Source organism: Balaenoptera borealis (assembly GCF_965194805.1).
Source record: "Balaenoptera borealis genome assembly, chromosome: 2".
Taxonomy (NCBI): Eukaryota; Metazoa; Chordata; class Mammalia; order Artiodactyla; family Balaenopteridae; genus Balaenoptera; species Balaenoptera borealis.
The window spans coordinates 90,335,952-90,361,051 of NC_138867.1; the positions used below are offsets into that span (position 1 = coordinate 90,335,952).

Consider the following 25,100-nt stretch of genomic DNA (forward strand, 5'->3'; position numbering starts at 1 on the left):
TGATCTTAACTCTCACTGACATTGTCAATTATAGATCCTCATTTCTCAAGCTGTATAGCTGTAGTGACTTATTAATTTGCCTTCTTATGTCTCATTTTATGTTTTTGCTGTCTCCAAGCTATTTTATATCTAGCTTCCAGATTAAACTCTATCTCTATGTCTCTTTTTAAATTAACTATAGCATACATATAGAAAAGTGCACAAATCACTGATGCTCAGCTTTATGAAATTTCACCAACTGAACATACTTGCGTAACTAGCACCAGCAAATTAATCATTTAAAACATCACATTCATGATCTTGTTATTTTGCCTTAAACACCAGTTAAGGAGTTTGAGCCTTATTAGTTCCCTTAACCTTAGAATAGCAAGAGGTAGATTGACATGCCATCTGCCACTGCTTGCCACATATAGCTTGATTTTGGAGACATTCCTTTTTTTACTTCACCCCCTAGTCACTTATATTCCCCATATTCCTTCCTGAAATACATTTGCTTTTTGACCTTTTTATCTAAATCATGGTTTTTCCAACCTTAACTCATGTCTTGCCATTTCTAGGAAACTTTTCTGGATTACTTCAGGTTTCATTAAGTTTTTCTTTTTCTCTTCAAAAATTCTTTAATTAATTTTTGAATAAGTAATAGCAATATGTTCACTTAAAACAAAATTCAAATGTACAAAAGGGTATATAATGAAAAGTCTCCTTCCCATTCCTGTGTCCCAGCCACTGTGTGTTCTTCTAGAAATATTTTATGTACTTACAAGTAATTTTAATTTTTATTATTCTTCCTCCTTTTTACACAATGTAAGCATACCAAGTTCTGTATCTTACTTTTTTCTATTAATAATTGTTAATAATAGTTCCAGATCAATACACAAGTTTTCTCATTTTTATATTAGGGCTGAATGATACTCCACTGAATGAATATGCCATGATCACATCTACCACATATGGTTGTGAAGGTTGGACACTGAACAAATTCACACAGACTATGATTTGAATGGTACTCCCTAGGATTTCTCAGTTATCAATACAATCAACTGCAGCAGCTTTGATTGTAATTTACCTAGTCAGTTCCTTTTAATTAATATTTCCAGTTTTTAAAAAAATTCCAAACACTACTGAATTGAATAGTCTTATGTATATCATTTGACATCTATGGAAAAATTATCAGTAGGATACCATTCCTTTTAATTCCTTAAAGTATTTATAATCTCTACTAATTTAATGATTAGACATATAATCAGTTAATTATGGAGTTGTTTTTAAAAATTTTTATTATTTGTCATTCCTCAAGGAGTGGTACCATGTATTAAATTATTTTATATTCACCCTGACCTAGAATACTGGTGTACATAAATAAGCCCTTAGGGTGGGCTGGAGTGTTTCTCAGATAGCTGCCAGATTGTTTCCCTTTTTATTCATCTAAGCTCTTCATAATCCTTTTGAAATTCCTAATAATGAGAGAAAAAAGCTATTGTCAAAGCTTTGACCACAGCTAGATGCATTTAGAAGCAGAAGTCATGTTTATTCCAAGCTACAGAATAAAATGAACCACAATCTCAGATATAGTTTAAAAAAAAAAAGCAAAACATTTCACCTTTCTTTGGAAAAAAAAATGTTTCTTATTCTTCCATTGAAAACGTGGTATGAGATAGAGTATATCTTCACTGAGACTTAGTTGAGCTATAAGTAAAATAACAGAAAAATGTTCTTTTTTGTGGCCCATAAAGATACAGTATATCAAAGTAAATTTTTTAAAGCTACTACCTACAAAGTGAATAAACTGGAAGTATCCTACTTGATATTAAAGTGAATAAGTCAGTTACTTTTATTGATTTATTTATGTTAAGGTCCATTTAGTGTCCTGCTTGCAACTTTGGAAACCTTGATGGAGCACATTTTTCCACAACCTTTTTCCCGCTCTACTTGTTCGATCATAAAATGAGACAGTTTTCAGTTGTGAAAAAATTGGAATTTGTTTTCTATTTGGAAAACCCACACATTTTTACCATCTCTTTAGATGGTATCACTGAGCTTAGAGAGAGAAACCTTTTCTCATTTTTCTGTATACGTTAGAGGATTTCAGCTGAATTAAATTGACTTCTGATATGATGAGCCAGACTTAAAAATAAATGACGTGTTTCTTTATTTCTTCTAACTGACCCTACAAGATTCTTTGCTTGAAATTCTAGGAGACTGGAGGGGAAAATAAATTCTATCATAGTTCTTGGGATTTATAGCAAACAAGCAGGAATAACTTTGGGTTGTCTGATAAGTGACCTTTAGATGATTATAAGTTATACTGTAGGATTTTTTTTTTAAAGAACTTTGAGCTGTAACTCACATGCTGAAGAATTCACCCATTTAAACTGTACAGTTTAATGGTTTTTATTCTGTTCACAGAGTTGTGCAACCATTACCACAATCAATTTTAGAACACTACTCACCCCAAAAGGAAATCCAGTACCCGTTAGCAGTCACTCCTCATTTCTTCACAAATTTGCCAGCTCTAGTCAATACTAATCTGATTTATGCCTCTAAAAATAGATTTTGGACATTTCATATAAGAAGATAGCACAACATGTCAGTCTTTTGTGTTTGGCTTCTTTCACTTAGCATGTTTACAAGGTTTATCCATGCTGTAGCTTGTATCAACATTTCATTCATTACCATTGCCAATTTCTTTGTATGGATACATCGTGTTTTATTTATCCATTCATCAGTTGATGAACATTTGGGTTGTTCCTCTTTGTGACTATTATGAATAATTCTGCTCTAATATTCATGCACAAGTTTTTGTGTGGGCATATGTTTTTATTTCCCTTGGGTACATACCTAAGAGTGGAATTTCTGGGTCATATATAATAACTCTGTGTTTAAGTTTTGAGGAACTATCCATTTTACATTTACACCACCAGTATCTGATGGTTCTAATTTCTTCACAGTCTCCAAAACTTGATATTATCTGTCTTTTTGATTATGGACATCTTAGTGGTGTGAAGTGGTATCTCATTGTGTTTTTTTTTTTTTTAATTTATTTATTTTTGGCTGTGTTGGGTCTTCGTTTCTGTGTGAGGGCTTTCTCCAGTTGCAGCAAGCAGGGGCCACTCTTCATCGCAATGCGCGGGCCTCTCACCATCGCGGCCTCTCTTGTTGCAGAGCACAGGCTCCAGACGCGCAGGCTCAGTAGTTGTGGCTCACGGGCCCAGTTTCTCCACGGCATGTGGGATCCTCCTAGACCAGGGCTCGAACCCGTGTCGCCTGCATTGGCAGGCGGATTCTCAACCACTGCACCACCAGGGAAGCCCTCATTGTGGTTTTGATTGGTATTTTCCTAATGGCTAATGATATTGAACATCTTTTCATGTGCTTAGTGGACGTCTGTAAATCTTATTTGGAGAAATGTCTACTCAGATCTTTTGCCCATTTTTAATTGGTTTGTCTCATTATTGAGCTGTAAGAATTCTTTATATAATCCAGATAAAAGTCCCTGATCAGATATATGATTTGTAAATATTTTCCCCATTCTGTGGTCTTATCACTTACTTGATAGTGGCCTTCGAAGTACAGAAGTTTTTAATTTTGATGAAAACAAATTTACATATTTTTATTTTGTTGCTTGCACTTTTGGTGTCATATCTAGAAACCATTGCCTGGACCAATGTCATGAATATTTACTACTATATTTTCTTTTGAGAGTTTTATAGTTTTAGCTCTGATATTTAGATCTGTGATTCCTTTAGATTTAATTTTTTGTGTATGGTCTAAGGAGGCATCCTGCTTAACTCTTTTGCATGTGGAATCCAATTGTCCCAGCATCTTTAGTAGAAAAGACTTTTTTTTCCTCCATTGAATAGACTTGGCAGTGAAGTCTGAGTCCTCCAGCTTTGTTCTTTTTCTTCAGGGTGTTTTGGTTTGTTTGTTTATTTATTTGGTTATTCTGGCTTCCTTGCATTTCTTTGTAAGTTTTAAGATTAGCATGTCAATTTCTGCAGAAAAAAAAAAGCTAGCTTAGATTTTAATATGGATTGAGTTAAGTTTGTAGAACAAGTTGGACAGTATTGCTTTCTTAACAATATTAAGTCTTTTGGATCCATTAACATGAGTCTTTCCATTTATTTAGGTCGTCTTTAATTTTTTTCAACAATATTTTATAATTTTAAGAGTAAAGTTTTGTGTTTATTTTGTAAAATTTATTCCTAAATATTTTATTCTTTTTGATGCTGTTGTAAATGGAATTGTTTTGGAATTGTTTTTTAATTTTGTTTTCAGATTGATCATGGCTAGTATATAGAAATACAGTTGATATTTGTATATTGATCTTGTACCCTGTAATCTTACTGAGCTCATTTATTAGTTCTAATACTTTAAAAATTGTATTTCTTAGGATTTTCTATATACGTCATGTCATCTGCAAATAAATATAGTTTTACTTCTTCCATTCCAAATTCATTGGAAATTATTTCACTTATTTCATTGTACTGACTGGAACCTCCATTATAGTGTTGAATAGAAGTGGTGAGATTGGACATTCTCATCTTGTTCCTGATTTTTGGGGGAAAGCATTCAGTTATAACGATTTTTTTTTACTCTAAAAAGAATGGGCCATAACTTTGCTTTGAAGACTAATTTCCTTTTGATTTAAGATTCTTTTCTTCTGTTTACATACACAGATATGTGCTGATTAGACGGCTCAATTGTGCAGTGTGGAGGATAAGACAGTGCCTTACAAAAATGGGGTTTGGGAGTGACCTGAAGAATTCACATGAAGCTGTGTTAAAATTGCAAGACTGGGAATTACGGTTACTGGAAACAGTGAAGAAATTTATGGCCCTGAGAATAAAAAGTGATAAAGAATATGCATCTACTTTACAGAACCTTTGTAATCAAGTTGATAAGGAAAGTACTATCCAAATGAATTATGTCAGCAATGTATCCAAGGTAAGAAGAATGATTTCATCATTTATTGTCTATAGCATCATAGTTGTCCTTAAGGCAAATAGATCATACTATTGAATAAGCGTACCTAAGTCAGCATTCTAAAATCTTCTAAAATCTTGCTGATTATCAGAATCTCATGGGGAAAGTTTCAAAAATTGTAAAATTTGGGCCCAACTCCTGATATTCTGAGTCAGTAGGTCTGAAATTTTTGAACTTTGAAATCTTTTTTTCCTATAGATGTCCAGATTATTCTAATGATTAGTTAGGTTTGAGAACCCTTCTTACAAATTTCATTTTCTTTATTACCCTGCCTCCTTGGGTTCCTTGAGCCCTGCTGTTTTCTTCTTTTGACACAAACTTTCATTATAACCCACCTTCCCTGCATTCTTCTGTGAATCATTTGTATTGTGAATCACATGGAGTATTTTAACATGTAGGTGTTCTTTGCTGCCATTTCATTACTAAAATGCTAATATATTGATGATTTAATCACACATAAAAATCCTTTGGATAAACAATATGGTTTTTTAGCGCCAAGATTATAAAGTATAATATAAAATTTAAAAATAAGGGCTATAAAAATAAAGGCCAAAATTGCACTGTTAATTGTCCTTTGAAGGCATAAAATATGAAATATTACACACGTTAATAGTTCTTGGATTTTCGCTCTGTTTATTTTCATTGTCTTACTTCACATTTCACTATATTTATTCAAAGTTAAAATTTCTTTTTACCTTACTTGGAAAGTTAAAAAAAATAGTGTGTTTCTTGCACTCATGGGTCTTAGGATTTGAGTAAATTGTAGAAGAAACTCTATTTCTTATGGGGAATGTGTGTATGTGGTATGTGTGATCAGGTAAAGATCTGTGATTTCGCTGAGAACTCCTAATGTTAATATCTTTAACATCCTTTCCTGGGCCAATGAAATTCCCCAAAGAACAATTCTCTAGTCTCTAGTCTGAAGGTAAGGTTGCCAGATGTAGCAAATTAAAATATAGAACACCAGTTAAATTTGCGTACAATATTTGAGAAATGCATACACTAAAAATTATTTATTTTTTATCTGAAATTCAAATTTAACTGGTGTCCTGTATTTTGTTTGACTACTCTGTTATGTTATGGAAATAGATAGGGAAAGTAGATTGAGTGTTCGAAGAGTCATATTTTAGTTAATCCTCCTGTTGTTGGTAAGCTGCCTGGTGTCTCTGAGTCCAAAAGCTCTCTGGTTAATTTTTTCCTCTTGTTTTCTTCTGCTCTGGGGGAAGGATAGTTGCATGTCTGTGGGCTGAGCAATAGGAACTAGAATTCTGGCTGTTCCTTATATAGACTGAATCAATCCTTCTGTTTCAGTGCCCTCTCCTTTTTCTTCATTTAGATTTCTCCAGTTCCTGAGCTTTATTGGAGTTATCTGAACCTATGAACTGGTCTTTTCTTCTTTTTCTCCCCCCAGTTTCATTGAGATATAATTGACATACATCACTGTATAGGTTTAAGGTGTATAGCATGATTTTTTTTTTAAAGGGCCTCCTCATTCTTTTATTTTTAATAAATTTATTTATTTATTTATTTTTGGCTGCATTGGGTCTTCGTTGCTGCGCGCGGGCTTTCTCTAGTTGTGAGCGGGGGCTACTCTTCATTGCGGTGTGTGGGTTTCTCATTGTCGTGGCTTCTCTTGTTGCGGAGCACGGGCTCTAGGTGAGTGGGCTTCAGTAGTTGTGGCACATGGGTTCAGTAGTTGTGGCTCATGGGCTCTAGAGCGCAGCCTCAGTAGTTGTGGTACATGGGCTTAGTTGCTTCCCGGCATGTGGGATCTTCCCGGATCAGGGATCGTACCCGTATCCCCTGCATTGGCAGGCAGATTCTTAACCACTGCACCACCAGGGAAGTCCAGCATGATGGTTTGATTTATGTTATGTTGTGAAATGATTACCACAGTAGATTTAGCTGATATCCAAATAATAAAAAGAAAAGAAAAAAATTTCTCTTTTTGATTAAAACTCTTAGAAAGCACTCACTTAACAACTCTCTTTATCATACAACAGTGTTAACTGTAGTCATCATGCTGTACATTATATCCCTAGTACTTATTTATCTTATAACTGGAAGTTTGTACCTTTTGATAATTTTCCTCCAATTCCCCCTCCCACCATGTGGCCTTTTCTTCTTGACCTCCCCTTTGCCGAACACTTAAGTTTCAACTTTTCCTGATATGCTAATCAGTTACCACTTACATTTTCTAACGTTTTGTTGGCAAGTCTTACCTGTGATTGTTGCCTTTTCTATCTTCTTTGTTATTGCGAATTTATACTTTAAGTAACTATGTTATATTTTGGTAGGGTTTTGGAAAGGAGTGAAAAATAGCCATGTGTTTTATTTACTATGTTTAACTGAAATTATACTGTTTAGAAAAGTATGGGACTTCCCTTGGTGGTCCAGTGGTTAAGACTTCCCCTTCCAGTGCAGGCGGTGTGGGTTTGATCCCTCGTTGGGGAGCTAGGATCCCACATGCCTTGCAGCCAAAAAGCCAAAACATAAAAGAGAAGCAATATTGTAACAAATTCAATAAAGACTTTACAAATGCTCCACATCAAAAAAATCTTAAAAAAAAAAAAGTAAGGTAGTAAAAGGAACAAGAAATAGTATTAACAGGTAAGAAGATTGAGGATTTATGAGGTCAGGACAGAGAAGGAGTCATCAATGTGTATACTGAAGTGTCAGGTATTTTGGTGAGGGATAGATGGAGACGAATGCTGAGATAAAGAGGGCAGGAGAATTTGGGGGATGGGAAAGGGGGATAGGAAAAGGTGATAGACTGAGAGGAAGTGGTTTAATTGGTAGTATTGCCTTTCAGAGAGGAAATGTTGAGAGATAACAGTTGAACAATGGTTGGAAACCCAAAGAAAAACAAGGAGTATGTCAGCTTTTCCTCTTAACTCTGAAAATGCATCACACTATTCTGATTATTGTTGCTTTATAGTAATCTCAAAGTTAGATAGTGTAATTTCTCTTTGTGCTTTTTTTTTTCTTTCCAAAATTGTTTTGGCTACTTTAGTTCCTGTGCATTTCCATATGAATTTTAGAATCAGCTCATCAATTTCTATAAAAAAGGCTACTGAATTTTGATTGAAATGCATTGAATATATAGGTAAATTTTGGGAAAATGTATATCTTAACAGTATTGGAGTTCTAATCCATAAACATGGTGTATATCTTCTTTAATTTTTCTAATTAATCTTATATCAATAGTTTTAAGTGTATAGGTCTTTTGGATTTATGTGTATTTCATATTTTTTGATGTTCTCATAAATAGTATTTTTCCTAATTTTCCATTTTCCACTGTTCATTGTTATTATATATGTTAATCTCAGAACCTAAACTTTGCAAAACGTACTTATTTGCAGTTGTCTTGTAGAGTCCATTGAATTTTCTACACAGATTATATTATCTGCAAACAAAGAGAATTTTAGTTCTTCCTTTCCAATTTGGATGCCTTTTATTTATTTTTGTGGCCTTCTTGCAATAGCTAAAACCTCTGGTGCAGAGTTCAATAGAAGTATTGACAGCAGACATCTATGTCTTGTTCCTGATCTTAGGGGAAAAGCGTTTAGTCTTTCAGTATTAAGTATGATGTTAATTTTGAGTTTTTGTAGATATCGTCTATAAGCTTATAGAAATTCCCTTCTGTTCCTGCCTAGCTGAGAGCTTTTTCATTAATTGTTGTTGGATTTTGTCAAGTGGTTTGTCTTCTGCTTAGGTGATTGTATTGTTTTTTCTTTTCAGTTTGATAATATGTTGAAATGTATTGATTGATTTTCAGATGTTTCAAACATTTGAAGATTGTTAAAAAAAAAACAACCTTCCCACTTCATCTTTTTTTATTATCCTTGTTTTTATGTCATTGGATTCAATTTGCTAAGAAATTTTTTTTGGAGAATTTTTGTATCAGTGTTGCTGAGGGATATAGATCTACAGTTCCTTTTCTTGTAATACTGTCTGGTTTTGGTAGCAGAGTAATAAGGCTGGCTTCATAAGACAAGTGGGAAGTATTTTCTTCAATTTTCTGGAGAAGTTTATGTAGAATTGGTTTTATTTCTTACTTAGGTGTGTGATAGAATTCACCAGTGAAGTCATCTTGGCCTAGAGTTTTCTTTGGGAGAAGGTTTTTAGTTATAAATTTAACTTTTAAAATAAAGGACTATTCATATGATCCTTTTCTTCTTCAGTGAACTGTAAGGAATTTGTTTATTTTTGCCTAAGTTGTCAATTTTTTAGTGTTGTTTATTATTTTGCCTTATTGTCTTTTTACTATTTGGAGAATCTGTAGTAGTCTTATCTCTCTCATTCCTGATATTGATAATTTGTGTCTTCTTTTTTTTTTTTCTTGATTGGACTGGCTAGAGGTTTCTCAGTTTTACTGATGTTATATGAGAACCAACTTTTGATTTCATTCATTGTATATTGATATTCTGTTTTCTATTGCATTGATTTCTGCTCTGAAATTATTAATTTTTTTTCCCCATTTAATTTTTGTTTCATTTGCTCTTTTTCTCCCCTGGATTAATAAAGTAGAAGTTGAGATCACTGATTTAAGACTATTCTTCTTCTGTAATACATACATCCTTATAGTGTTCTTAATTTTTTCTGAGTGCTGTTTTAGCTGCATCCCAGAAAATTCTCATATGGTTATTTTCATTTTTTTCAGTTCAGAATACATTTTAATTTCACTTTTGATTCCTTCTTTGACCCATGTATTCTTTCAAAGTCTCTTATATAATTTCCAAGTAGTTGGTTTTTTTTCTAGAGATATTTTTGTTACTGATTTCAAATTGAGTTCCATTGTTTTCAAAGATCCTATTTTATATGACTTGAATCCTTTTAAATTTATGGATACTTGTTTCATGGCCCAGAGTATGGTGTGTCTTGGTAACTCTTTCATGTGCACTTTATACTCTGCTGCTGTTGTTTGCAGTGTTCTTATAAATGACAATTAGGTCAAGTATGGTTGTTCATAGTAGTGTTCAAGCCGTTTATTTCTTTACTCATTGTTTTTTTATTTTAAAGAATATGGTTACACTTTTTTAAAAAAAATTTATTTGGCTGCATTGGAACTTAGGTGTGGCACATGGGATCTTTGTTGTGGCATGCGGGGTCTTTCGTTGCGGTGTGCATGCTCTTTGTTGCGGTGTGTGGGCTTCTCTCTAGTTGTGGCACATGGGCTCCAGAGTGCCTGGGCTCAGTAGTTGTGGTGCGCAGTCTCAGTAGTTGTGGTGTGCAGGCTCTAGAGCATGTGGGCTCAGTAGTTGCAGTGCATGGGCTTAGTTGCCCCACGGCATGTGGGATCTTAGTTCCCCAACCAGGGATCGAACCACGCCCCTTGCATTGGAAGGTGGATTCTTAACCACTGGGCCCCAGGGAAGTCCCTCTTTACTCATTTTTGTCCACCTGTTCTATCAGTTATTGAGAGAGTGGTGTTGAAATCTCTGATTATAATTGTGAATAAGTCTGTTTCTCCCTGCAGTTTGATCAGTTTTTATTTCATGTATTTTGAATCTCTGTTAAGAGGTACATAAATGTTTAGAGTTGTTCCTTTTTTTGACAAATGAATTAACCAACCTTCCTTCCTTCCTTCCTTCCTTCCTTCCTTCCTTCATTCCTTCCTTCCTCTCCTTCATGTTAGGATAGTTTTTTTTGTTTTTTTTTGTTTTTAATTCCAGTAAACCTGGTACCTAACATTTTGGTTTCAGGTGTACAACATCATCAGTATCTGTATATACCATAAAGTGATCATTGCAATAAGTCTAGTTATCATCTGTCACCATATAATTGACCCCTTCACCCTTTCCACCTACACCCCAATCCCTTTCCCCTCTGATAACCACCAGTATGTTCCTGTACCTGCGAGTTTTTATTTTCTTTGCTTATTTGTTTTGTTTTTTTAAATTCCACATATAAATGAAATCATACGGTGTTGGTCTTTCTCTGACTGACTTATTTCACTTAGCATAACAGCCTCACAGCCCATTCATGTTGTCATAAGTGGCAAAGATTTCCTTCTTTTTTATGGCTGAGAAATATTCCATTGTGTATATATACCACATCTTCTTTATCTCTTCATCCAGCAATGGACACTTAGGTTATTTCCATATCTGGCTGATTTAAACAATGCTACAGTGAACATAGGGATGCATATATCTCTTTTAGTTAGTGTTCTTGTTTACTTCAGATAAATACCCAGAAGTGGAATAACTAGAGCATATGGTAGTTTTGTTATTATTTGAGGAACCTTCATATTGTTTTACATAGTAGCTGCACTAAATTACATTCTCACCCACAGTGTGTGAGGGTTCCATTTTCTCTACAAATTCTCCAATACTTGTTATTTCTTGTCTTTTTTTTTAAAAATTATTTATTTATTTATTTATTTTTGGCTGTGTTGGGTCTTCGTTTCTGTGCGAGGGCTTTCTCCATTTGCGGCGAGCGGGGGCCTCTCCTCATCGCGGTGCGCGGGCCTCTCACTATCGCAGCCTCTCTTGTTGCGGAGCACAGGCTCCAGACACACAGGCTCAGTAGTTGTGGCTCACGGGCCCAGCTGCTCCGCGGCATGTGGGATCTTCCCAGACTAGGGCTCGAATCCGTGTCCCCTGCATTGGCAGGCAGATTCTCAACCACTGAGCCACCAGGGAAGCCCTTGTCTTTTTGACAATAGCTATTCTGACAGATAAGTGGTAATATCTCATTGTGGTTTTGATTTGCATTTGCCTAATAGCTGGTGATCTTGAGCATCTTTTTACCTACCTGTTGGCCATCCATATGTCTTCTTTGGAAAAATGTCTATTCATATCCTCTGCCTGTTTTTAAATTGGATTTTGTTGTTGTTGTTTAGTTGTATGAGTTCTTTATGTGTTTTGGATATTAGCCCATTATTGGATATATGATTTGCAAATATCTTATCCTATTCTGGAGGTTGTCTTTTTGTTTTATTGCTGGTTTCCTTTGCTGTACTGAAGCTTTTTAGTTTGATATAGTCCCAATTATTTATTTTTGCTTTTGTTGCCATTGCATTTGAATCAGATCCAAAAAATACCTCTAAGAGTGATGTCAGGGAGCTTACTGCCTATGTTTTCTTCCAGGAGTTTTATGGTTTCTGATCTTACATTCAAGTCTTTAATCAATTTTGAGTTGATTTTTGTGTATGGTGTAAGATAGTCATCCAGTTTTATTCTCTTGCATGTGGATGTTGGGTTTTCCCAACACCATTTATTGAAGAGACTGCCTTTTCCCATTGTATATTTTTGCCTCCTTTGTTGTAAATTAATTGACCATATATGTGTGGATTTATTTCTGGCTCTCTATTCTGTTGATCTATGTATCTTATGCCAATACCATACTATTTTGATTACTATTGCTTTGTAGTATAGTTTGAAATCAGGGAGCATGATACCTACAGCTTTGTTCATTCCTTCCTTCTTTCTGTCCTTCCTTCCCTCCCTTCCTTCTGTCCCTCCCTCTCTCCCTCCTTTTCTTGGGGACTTTGGTCCCATACAAATTTTAGAATTATTTATTCTAGGTCTGTGCAGAATGCCACTGGAATTTTGATAGGAATTTCTTGATATTATTTCAGTCTTCTTAAATTTATTGCGACTTGTTCTGTGGTCTAACATGTGGCCTATCCTTGAGAATGCTCCATGTGCCCTTGAGAAGAATGTGTATTCTGCTGCTTTTGGGTGGAATGTTCTGTATATTTCTGTTAAGTCTATCAGGTCTGATGTTTCATTTAAGGCTGATGTTTCCTTATTGATTTTCTGTGTAGATGATCTATCCATTGATGTAAATGTGGTTAAAGTCTCCAACAATTATTGTATTGCCGTCAGATTTTCCCTTTAGGCCTGTTAATAGTTGTCTTATATATTTAGATTTTCCTATGTTAGGTGTGTAAATATTTACAAATGTCATATCCTCTCGTTGAATTGACCACTTTATATTATGTAATGCTTTTCTTTGTCTTTTATTATGTTCTTTGTTTTAAAGTCTGTTTTGTCTAATGTAAGTATAGGTATACCAGCTTTCTTTTCATTTCCATTTGCATGCAATATCTTTTTCCATCCCTTTGCTTTCAGTCTGTGTGTTCTTAAACCTGAAGTAAGTCTCTTCTTGGTAACATATAAATTATTCTTTTATTTTTTTAAATTTATTTTTTTATCTGTTCACCCACTCTGTGTCTTTTGATTGGATAATTTAGTCCATTTACATTGAAAGTAAATATTGATAGGTATGTACTTGTTGCCATTTTGTTGATTGTTTTCTGGATGTTTTTGTAACTTCTCTCTATTCCTTCTTTCATCTCTTGCTGTCTTCCCTTGTGGTTTGATGAATTTCTTTAGTGTTATGTTTAGATTCCATTCTCATTATCTTTTGTGTGTCTGCTGTACATTTTGCTTTGTAGTTACCATGAGGTTCACATATAACACTCTATATATATAGCAGTCTATTTTAATTTGGTAGCAACTTACATTTGAACACATTCTAAAAACTTTACATTTTTATTCCGCTCAGTCATGTTTTATGTTTCTGATGTCATATTGTACATCTTTTTATTTTGTGTATTCTTTAACTAATTATTGTAGTTTCAATTAATTTTACTACTTTATCTTTTAACCTTCTAATTGCTTCCTATGTGATTAACCCACTACCCTTACCATATATTTGCTTTTAGCAGTGAGATTTTTACTCTCATATATTTTTCTGTTATTAGTTAGCACCCTTTTGTTTCAGCTTAAAGAAGACCCATTTACTTTTCTCATGAAGTTGGTTAAGTGGTGATGAACTCCTTTAGCTTTTGCTTATTTAGAAAACTCTTTATCTCTCCTTCAGTTCTGAATGATAGCCTTGTCAGGTAGAGTGTTCTTGGTTGTAGGTTTTTCCCTTTCATCACTTTAAATATGTTGTGCTACTCCCTTCTGGCTTACAGAGTTTCTGCTGAAAAATCAGCAGATAGTCTTATAGAGATTCCTGTTTATGTGACAAGTTGCTTTTAAGATTCTCTCTTTAACTTCTGACATTTTAATCATAATTTATCTTGGTGTTCATCTTATTTGGCATTCTCTGTGCTTCCTGGACCTGAATGTTTCCTTAGGAAAGTTTATGGCCATTATTTTTTCAAATAAGTTTTCTACCCCTTTCTCTCTTCTCCTTCTGGGGCCCCCTATAATGTGAATGTTATTCTGCTTGGTGTAGTCTCATATGTCTCTTAAGTTACCTTTACTTTTTAAAATTCTTGTTTCTTTTTGCTGCTTGTTTGGGTGAGTTCCTCTGCCCTACCTTCCAGGTTGCTGTTTTGTTGTTCTACTTTAGCTAGTCAGCTGTTGAACCCCTTTAGTATATTTTTCAGTTCAGCTATTGTGTTCTTCAGTTCTGTGACATCTGTTTAGTTTTTAAAAATATTTTCTATCTATTTGACATAGCTCTCACTGTGTTCATCCATTCTTCTTTTGAGTTCAGTGAGCATCTCTTTTAACTCTATATCAGGTATATTACTTATCTCTGTTTTATTAAGGTCTTTTTCTGAGGTTTCATCTAATTCTTTTGTTTGGAACATATTCCTCTGTTTTTATCTTTTGCTTGACTCTGTATAATTGTTTCTGTGTATTAGGCAAAATAGCTACCTCTCCCAGTCTTGAAGAACTAGGCCTTAAGTAAGAGATGGCTCTTATCATTCAACCTTGCTCTAGCTCTTGGTTGTCTCTGGAACCTATGTGATTGTATAAGTAGTCTGATTTATTCTTGATAGGTCTTGCTTACTGAGGGTGTGCCAAGACCTGTCAGTGTTCTAAAGGGAGTGATCCTATTCAGCCTAGATTCAGGCTGATTGGAAGCCTGTTTCTCAGACAATAGCTTTTGAAGTATGCAGATAGATATATAAAGTCCTATGCGACAACATTTGTATACCCTGCCAACCTCCAAACTGAGGTCCAGATATGTCCCCTTGGCAGCAGTTGGAAGAATTGGGGTTTCAGATGAGTGTATAAGCTTCTTTCTGGGAGGTACCAGCATGCTGTGGTGAGGCCAAGACAGGGTGCACAGGTGGTGTCTCCTTGCCTACATTCCCAAAGAGCACCTATGTAGCCTTTAGATGTATTGCAAACCTGAAACCTGCCCCTCAGGTTGAAGCTCCAGGACAATTAAGGGGCCTTTTTCATGTGCAGATCAGGGATGTTTCAGTCTGCTGTTTATGTAGTGTCCTGGGTGTGGTATTCTGCCCAGAACTATCTTTCTGATTGTTACGGTCCCATGGGGCCGGGAGCGCAAGCCCTTCTGGCTACCAGAGCCTGGCAATCAGGAGTCCCTTGTGTAGACTGTGCTTTAGTGAGGCTGTAAGAGAGTATTGCGGACAGGGCATACCCTCAGCTTTAGAGAGGCCAGGAAAGAGTGCTGGGGGAGAGGCACGCCTGCAGTTTTCACAATATTTGAGGAAACTGTTGTGAATGGGGCATGCCTTCCGCTTTAGGGAGGCCTGGGATGAGCATTTTGGGTGGGATAGACACTTGACTTTAGAGAGGTTGTGTGCTCGCCCACTTGCAATAGCAGGGTGGAGGGAGAGTGCAAAAATGGTACTCTTCAGTGGCACCATCCATGGCGAAAATCCCAGTTAATCCCTGTCCCTCCAGCAGATGCTTTAAGGTTAACAACCAAATCTTTATACATAATCCAGTCACTTTTCAAACTTGCATTTGTGCTTGTTCCTGGAACCAGTGAATCTACACATGAGCCCCTCAACAGGAGTATCTAAGATTCGCGCAGCCCCCTGGGCCCCCTGGATGTAAGCCCCATTCGTTTCTAAAGCCAGATGTTTTGGCGCCTTGTCTCTCTGGTGCAGATCCCAAGGGTTGGGGTGCCCAGTGTGGGGCACAAACCCTTTGATCCTTAAAGAGAGGCTCTGGACTTGTGAGATGCCTCCCTGCTGTGTGTCACTGCACTGGGGGATAGGGTTTTGGAGTCACTGCATCTCTGCCTCTACTACCCATCTTGCTGTGGTCCCTTTATCCCTTATTGTGGAGGGTGCCGTTCAGCTAGTTTACAGTTCTTTTTACCTGGAATTATTACTTATGTAGTTGTAGATTTGGTGTGTCGTGGGAGGAGGTGAGTTCAGGGACTTCCTATGCTGCTTTGTTGGACCCTGCCCCTCCTTGCTCTTTAATAAGCCTATCAATGAGTTAACTAACTCTCTCCCTGAACTCTCCTATTCCAACAGTGTCACTTCCTCCTCCCTTCTTCTTCCTCTGGCAGTGTCACTTCCTGTCTCACCAGTATTTCAAGTTAAACATGCCGGTGTATGCCAGTCCTTTTATCTTTTCATACCTGCCAAAACTCAGATCTTCCTTTTGCCCCACACCTGTACTTAGGATGGAGGAATTGGAGAGAAGGAAACAGAAACCAAGTAGCTGAGCCATTTCCATGTTGAGAATGAGCAAGTCATAAGTGAATCATTGTAATAGTTCAATTTGAATCTTTTAAAATATTTTCCATTTCTCTACTTAATATATTTATTCTTTCTTTTAGTTTCGTGAACATATGGAATACAGTCATAGTGACTCTTTTATTCTCCTTGTCTTCTATCCTCAGTGTTACTTCTGGGCCAGCTTTGACTGCCTGATTTTTCTGCTCATTTTGGGTTGTATTTTCCTGCAACTGCATGCTCTTGATGCCAGGCATTATGAATTTTACCTTATTAGGTACTGAATATTTTTACCTTTCTTTAACTATTCTTGAACTTTGGGATATGATTAAGTTACTCGGACACAGCTTGATCTTTTTGTCTCTTGTTTTTTACATTTGTTAGGTGGACCAGCAGTATGTATAGTCTAGGGTAAATTTATCTCCTCTCCTGAGGCAAGATCATTCTCAGTATCCAAAGGATGCTCCCCATATTATGAGGTTTTAAACTCTGGCTGTTGGGACCTGGTACAATTCCGTGATACTATGTGAGCTCTAGACAGTGTTTCCTGTAATCCTTATTGGTGGGTTATTTCCACGGCATAGAGTAGTTTCCTCATGCCCTGAGCTAATCAGTACTTAGCTAAAAAAATCAAGGGTCAGTCTTTGCAGGTCTCTTGAGTTTTCTCTTTGTGCAGCTCTCTTCTCTCTAGTACTCTGTCCTTGTCTCTTCACCAGTACTCTGACTATTTGGTGTCTCTGTGCTCTGAGCAGTCTCTTTAACTTGCAGAGATTACTGAGTTCTGCTTGGCCCTTCCTCCCTGGACCATATCCTGGACATTTTCTCCATTCAGTAAGCTGGGATAATCTTAGCGTTCAGATCATTTATTTATAGTCTCTCAGGGTTCACTGTCCTTCCTTGCCTGATGTCCAGTGGCTTGAATACTATCTTACATTTTTGTCCAGTTTTTAGTTGTTTTATGCAGGAGAATAAATTTATGCCTGTTTCTCTATCTTCATGGAAGCAGAAGCCTTGCAACAGTGATTTTTATGTCTTTACTTAAAAAAAATTAAAACGTGCAGCAGAGTTTCAAGAATAGAACAAAGATTCCCCTATGAACTCTACTGTATTTATTAATTGTTAACATTTTGCCATATTTGCTATGTGGTTTCCTTTCTCTTTCAATATAATTTGTGTTTTATATATATAATTTTTGGGGGGAATGATTTGCAAGTTAGTTGAAGACATCATGTCTCTTTATTCTTAAACATTTAAGCATGTATTTTCTAAGAAGATATCCACAATGTAATGATCAAATTTGGGAAATTTACCATTGTTACCATGCTATTATCAAAAATATATCGCATATCCAGCTTTTGTCAACTGTTCCAATAATGTCCCTTTTGGCAAAATTTTTTTTTCATCCTCATTCAGGATCTAATAGAGAATCACTTATTTCATTTAGTTGATAGGTTTCTTCAGTTCCTTTAATCTGGAACATGTGTGTGAGAAGTCACACTTTGTGCTTTGGTAATTTTTCTTTTTTACTTAAAGTTATTTTTGAAGTGTGTACGTTCTGCCTTTAATCCTGAGGGCATGGTTTAGTGTGGTTTTATTTTTACGTTTTTGTTATTTGTATTGCTCTTGGAAGAAATATTGGGAGATAGAAGTGTAGGTAACCATGTTTTCTTTCAATTACCTGGACTGTTTCCCTAACATTCTTTGAATACTCTATATTTCCTGGCATACTAAAATATTCCAGGCTCATCTTTTGAATGTTTCCTTTTCCTTCAATAAACCTTTCCCCGAGGGATCCTGGTTCCTTTTGGTAGTGAGAATATTTAGATATTCAACCAAGTTACTCTGTTGGGATATTATGTCTGACAGTATTTTGCAGTCACAAGTATTGCTGCAGTGAATAACTTTGTTACAGATGTGTTTTTGTATCTTTATGAGTATCTTTAAGGTACCTTCCTGGAAATGGGATTTCTAGGTCAAAGTGTAAATGTCTATGTAGTGTTGCTATATATTGTCAATATAAATTTCCTTTATAGCTTTTGTACCATTTTGTATATCTACTGGGAATATATGAAACTACCAGTTTCTACTTAATCTGGGCAAGAGAGTATGTTGTCAAACTTATGAATTTTTATTAATATGATAGGTAGAAATGATACCTAGTATAGCTTTAATTTATATTTCTCTAATTGTGAGTGAAATTAAACATCTTTTCATATTTTAACAGCTATTTTAGTTTGAGGACTTGTTTTATTCTGTGCTAAAGGTGAATTTTACTTTGTGTTTCTTTATTCATCTAAAATTACACCTGTCAGAAATAAAAGGCATCCAAATGGGAAAGGAAGAAGTCAAGTTGTCTCTCTTTGTGGAGGACATGATATCATACAGTAAGTCCCCTACATATGAACCTTCAAGTTGTGAACTTTTAAAGATGTGAATGTGTGTTCACATGTCCAATCACGTAAGTTAGTTCATGTGTCTGGTGTACATTGTCACATGCGTGCATCTCTGCAAGTGGTTGTGCATTTGTGTACTTTACTGTACAGTACTGAATAGAGTAGTAAAGTAGTACAGTATCTTTATTTCAAGCCCAGGATGTCCGGAAGCCAGCGTAAAAGCAGCAGTGATGTAGCTGGTACTGCTAAAAAGTGCCAAGTGATAACGATGGAAACAAAAGTGAAAATAATTGAGAGAGTGGAGCAACAAGAGGAAGAAGAAGTAACTGAAGAATCGAAGAGATTCACAATTCAGGAAATGGCAAAGGAATTTTCTTTTTTTGAGGCGGCACTGTTTTTGAGGCACAGGACCTGAACATAGAACGGTACACAGAGGTTGTAGTAGCCGTTCAGAATGCAATCCAGGGCTACCGTGTCATCTATGACGAGAAAAAAAGAGCTACTACCCAGACATCACTGGATAATTTTTTCAAGAGGGTAGATAGAATTGAATCCAGCAAGGAAGCAGAACCTGTGCCATTAACGTCAGGCGTGAGTGAAATTGCAGCTTGCCCTCCGACTCCTATTGCTGACGATCCTTCAGCTCTACCATCTCCCACCTCCCCTCCCTCCTCCAGTCAGTAACTCTTCTTGCCTGTTCACTCGATGTCAGCCCCTGTATGCCAGCTGTTGTACTGTACTACTGTACTTTTCAAAGTACTATACTGTAAGATTAAAAATGTTTTCTTTATTTTGTGTGTTTGTTTGTTTTTTATGTATTATTTGTGTGAAAAGTATTATAAGCCCATTACAGTACAGTACTGTATAGCCGATTTTGTTAGTTGGGTACTTAGGCTAACTTTGTTGGACTTATGAACAAATTGGACTTACAAATGCACTTTCGGAATGGAACTCGTTCATATGTAGGGGACTTACTGTATATAGAAAATAATAAAAATACTACCAAGAAACTAATAGATGAATTTGGTAAAGCTTTAGGGTTAAAAAAAAATCAATGTACAAAAATCAGTTTTGTTTCTATACACTAATGAACTATCTGAAAAAGAAAGACAATAATTCCATGTACAATAGCATAATAAAATTAAAATCCTTAGGAAAAAATTTAACCAAAAAGGGAAAGACCTGTACACTGAAAATTATAAGACATTGATAAAGGAAACTGAAGAAGACACAAATAAGTGGAAAGACATTCTGTGCTAATGAAATGGAAGAATTAGTATTGCTAACATGTCCTTACTACCCAAAACCATCTATAGATACAGTGCAGTCCCTCTCAAAATTTCAATGGCATTTTTCACAGAAATAGAAAAACAATCCTAAAATTCATATAGAACCACAAAGACCCCAAATAGCCAAAATCATTCTGAAAAGGTAGAACAAAGCTGGATACAATTCCTGATTTCAAAATTTATTATAAAGCTATAGTAATCAAAAGAGTATGGTACTAGCATAAAAACAGACACATAGACCTATGGAACAGAACTGAGATCCCAGAAATAAACCCTTGAATATATGGTCACCTAAGATTTGACAAGGGAGCCAAGAATAGTCTTTTTAATAACTGATGTTGGGAAAACTGAATATTTCCATGCAAAAGGATGAAATTGGACCCCTGTCTTACACCACTCACAAAAATTAACTGGAAATGGATTAAAAACTTAAATGTAAGACCTGAAACTGCAAAGCTACTAGAAGAAAACATAGGGAAAAAAGCCTCCTTGACATTGTTCTTGGCAACAATTTTTTGGATATGACACCAAAAGCTCAAGCAACAAAAGCAAAAATAAATAAGCAGCAAAAGCATTAATAAAAAGCTTCTGTACAGCAAGAAACTATCAGCAAAATGAATAGGCAACCTACAGAATGGGAGAAAATATTTGCAAAAATCTATTTCGTAAGGAGTTAATATCTAAAATATAAGGAACTCATTTTACTCAAGAGCAAAAAAACAAGTAATCCAATTAAAAAATTATCATGTCAGCATGAGGTACTTCCTTTGTCTCTCCATTTTAATCTACAACCAGTAAAATCCATAACTCAACAAATGTGCCTCTGTCTGCAACACTAGGATGCTGGAGAATTCCACATATCTGTACATCTAAAACGTGGGTGTCTTGGAACACATAGAGGAGGCATAGAGGGAACACTGAAGGCAGTACTGTAATCTCAGACCCCTGGCCGGCAGTACTGTAATCTCAGACCCCTGGCCACAGAGTCTGAGCCTGCAACCCAAGAGAACCTGGTAGCATTAGGGGATGCAGCACACACAACACCAGCTTCCTGGCTGCAGAGGCACTCACAGCTCCTAGGAACTGGACAGCAGTGGTGGTGGAGCCTGCAACCACATCCGTCCAGCTTCAGAAGTGCCCACCACTCCAGTCCCTCCCCACTTCGCTCACAATAGCAGAGCCTGTGCACCCTAAAACTCTGGTCACAGGAAAGACAGCTGTAACCATGGCTTCCCTCCAACCCCCCCACCCCCCAAATCCATGGCAGCAGAGCCTGCTACCCAGGAGACTGAACATGGGAGAGGCACCTGACATTGTGCCCCAGGGGGTGACACTGTTGACACCAGCAGCAGTAAGGCATCAATAACCCCAGAGGCACAAGCAGTGACATCTAGGGCACTGGGTGACACCTCTCACCCGGGTGGTGGAAAGTGGAAAGTGCCAACTCTTGAGTATAACTGGAGGCAGCTCAGGTGAGACAAGCCAAAAACTTGTGCTATAGTGCCACCTACTGGAAAACAAAAGGCCTCTAATTACTAACCTATTGAATCCCTGGAATCAAGGTTTGTTTGTTTTTTTTTTTTTTTTCTCTAAAAGCTTTACCTAAAGGAAGAAAGGTATTTGCTGCTTCAGATACTCTGGCAGAGGAACAACTCATCAAGCACTGTGAAGAACCATGGTAACACGGCATCACAAAAAGAAAATGACAATTCTTCAGAAACTGAACTTAGTCATAGAGTATTGCAATGTAACTGATAGAGAATTCAAAATAGCTGTCATGAAGAAACTCAGTGAGCTACAAGAAAACTCAGAAAGGCAGTTTTATGAGGGATAAAATTAATGACCAGAAGGAATACTTTACCAGAGAGATTGAAACTCTAAAAAAGAACCAAACAAATTCTGGAGTTAAAGAAGTCAATAAATGAGATGAAGAATTCACTAGAAAGCATTGGAAGTTGAACAGACCATATGGAAGAGAATTAGCAAGCTCAGAGATAGAAATCTAGAGATGGTATGGTTAGAAGAGGAGAGAGCATTAAGATATTAAAAAAAAAAAAAAGGGCTTCTTTTGTGGAGCAGTGGTTAAGAATCCGCCTGCCAATGCAGGGGACATAGGTTCGAGCCCTGGTCTGGGAAGATCCCACATGCTGCGGAGCAACTAAGCCCATGCACCACATCTACTGAGCCTGCGCTCTGGAGCCCGCATGCCACAACTACTGAAGCCTGCGCACCTAGAGCCCATGCTCTGCAACAAGAGAAGCCACCGCAATGAGAAGCCTGCACACCGCAGCAAAGAGTAGCCCCCGCTCGCCGCAGAAAGCCCGCACACAGCAGTGAAGACCCAATGCAGCGAAAAATAAATAAATAAATTTATATATTAAAAAAAAAAAAGAAATTCTATGAGAACTCTTCAACTCTATTAGGAAGGGCAACATTAGAATAGTGGGTATCCCAGAAGGAGAAGAGAGGCAAAAGGGAGCAGAGAGTTTAATTAAAGAAATAATAGCTGAGAACTTCCCAAACCCAGGGAAGGAACTGGTTATCCAGTACATGAAGCTAAGAGAACTCCTTATAACCTCAATACAAAAAAACCTTCTCCAAGACACATTATGTTAAAATTCTCCAAAGTAAATGCAAAAAAAAAAAAAAAAAAATGTTAAAGGCATCCAGGGAGAAAAGGATGGTAACCTACAAAAGAGCCCACATTCTGCCATCAGCACATTTCTCAGCAGAAACTCTATGGGCCTGGAGAGAGTGGAATGACATACTCAAAATATTGAAATATAAAAGGTGTCAGCCAAGAATACTCTGTTCAGCAAAGTTATCCTTCAGATATGAAGGAGAAATAAAGGCTTTCCTAGCAGGGAGTTAGTTTATCACCACTAGACATGCTTTATAAGAGACGTTGACGTTTCTGCTCTTCTCCTAAAAAAAAAAAGCAGAAGTGCACAAAACTACGAATAAGGTGATAAATAGACAGAATCAGGAAATTGCAACCCTATATCAGAATAGGTTGTTAAACACTTGATTATTGGATAAAGGTTAGAGGGAAAAAACAGTAAAAAAAGAAAAATTATGGCTACTTCAATTTGGTAACGAACTCACAACATAAAAGGGATAACTTGAGACAACAAAAATATAAAAGTAGAAGAGGGAAAGGATGGAACCCCCTGTAAGCAAATGAAGATAAGATGCTATCCAGCAGAAAAAAGGACTGCTTTATCTATGAGATATTTTATACAAGCCTCATGGTAACCACAAAACAAATCTAGAGCAGAGACATGAAACATTAAAAAAAAAGGAAACTGAGAAAAATCTCATGGAAAACCATTAAACTAAAATAGCAGATAGAAACATAAGGAAAAAGAAACAATGGCGATATAGAGCAACCAGAAAACAAAAGATAGAATGGCAGTACTGAGTGCTCATTTATTAATAATCACCCTCAATTAAATAGATTGAATAAAAAGTCACATTATGGCTGGATGGATTAAAAAATAAGACCCAACAATATGGTGCCTCCAGGAGACTCATCTCAACTCTAAAGACAAACATAGGCTCAAAGCGAAGGGATGGAAGAAGCTACTTCAAGCAAATGGTAGCCAAAAGACAGTGAGTGTCACCATACTCATATCAGACAAAATACAGTAACAAGAGACAAAGATGGACATTGTATAATAATAAAGGGGGCAACTCATCAAGAAGACATAACAGTTATTAATATATATGTACCTGACATAGGAGCACCAAAATATATAAAGCAAGTATTAACAGACTTAAAGGGAGAAATTGACAGTGTTACAATGATAGTGGAGGCCTTTAACACCCCAGTTACATCATTGAATAGATCATCCAGACAAAAAGTCCACAAGGAAACAGAAGCCTTAAACGAAACTTTAGATCAGATGGAGTTGTTAGATTTATATAAAACATTCCATCCCAAAGCAGCAAAATACATATTCTTCTTGAGTGCACATGGAACACTCTCAAGGATAGACCATATGTTGGGGCACAGTCTCGATAAATTTAAGGAGATTGAAATCATATCAAGCATCTTTCTAATAACAATGGTATGAAAGAAACTAGAGATCAATTACAAGAAGAAAGGTGGAAAAATCACAAATATGTGGAGATTAAACAGCATGTTCCTGAGTAACTATTGGATCAATGAAGAAATCAAAGGAGAAATAAAAAAATACCTGGTGACAAATAAAATTCAAATAAGACATACCAAAAATCTATGGGGTGTGCCAAAAGCAGTACTAAGTGGAAGTTTATAGCAATACAGACCTGCTTCAAGGAACAAGAAAAATCTCAAACAATGTAACCTTACATATAAAGGAACTAGAAAAAGAAGAAAAAACACAGTCCAAAGTCAGTAGAAGGAAGGAAATAAAGATCAGAGCAGAAGTAAATGAAGTACAGACTAAAAAGAAAATAGAAAAGATCAATTAAACTAAGATCTTGTTCTTTGAAAAGGTACAATATTGACAAACCTTTAGCTAGACTCACTAGGAAAAAAGAGAGAAGGCTCTGGTAAATAAAATCAGGAACGAAAGAGGAGAAATAGCAGTGGATACCATAGAAATACAAAGGATTATGAGAGAATATTATAAACTGCCATACACCAACAAGTTGGACAACCTAGAAGAAATGGATAAAAATTTCAGTCATACCATACAATCTTCCAAGACTGAATCACAAAGAAATAGAAAATCTGAATAGACTGATCAATAGGAAATTGAAACAGTAATCAAAAATATCCCCAAAAACGAAGTCTAGAACTAGATGGCTTCACTGAAGATTCAAAGAAGATTTAATAACTGTCCTTCTCAAATTCTTCTAAAAAATTGAAGAGGAAGGAATGCCTCAACTCATTTTATAAGGCAAACATTACTCAGATACCAAAACCAGACAAGGACAACCCAAAAAAAGAAAATTACAGGGCATTATCTCTGATGAACATACTTGCAAAATTCCTCAACAAAATATTAGTAAACCAAATAAACAATACAGCTGACC

General features: G+C 36.2%; 1 protein-coding gene and 1 long non-coding RNA gene across 11 annotated transcripts in view; both read left to right on the forward strand.

Annotated features, from left to right (window-relative positions):
- Nucleotides 1-25,100, forward strand: part of FER (FER tyrosine kinase) — a 457,469-nt gene that overhangs the window by 46,335 nt on the left and 386,034 nt on the right. For all 10 annotated transcript variants that reach the window (XM_082376336.1, XM_082376339.1, XM_082376338.1 and 7 more), the window contains one exon: nt 4,677-4,944. In XM_082376336.1, coding sequence (XP_082232462.1) covers nt 4,738-4,944 — 207 coding nt within the window. In that variant the 5' untranslated portion in view covers nt 4,677-4,737. The remainder of the gene's footprint in view (nt 1-4,676; nt 4,945-25,100) is intronic.
- LOC309622615 overlaps nt 1-25,100 on the forward strand; it is a 463,955-nt gene that overhangs the window by 23,349 nt on the left and 415,506 nt on the right. The gene's annotated exons all lie outside the window — the stretch shown is intronic.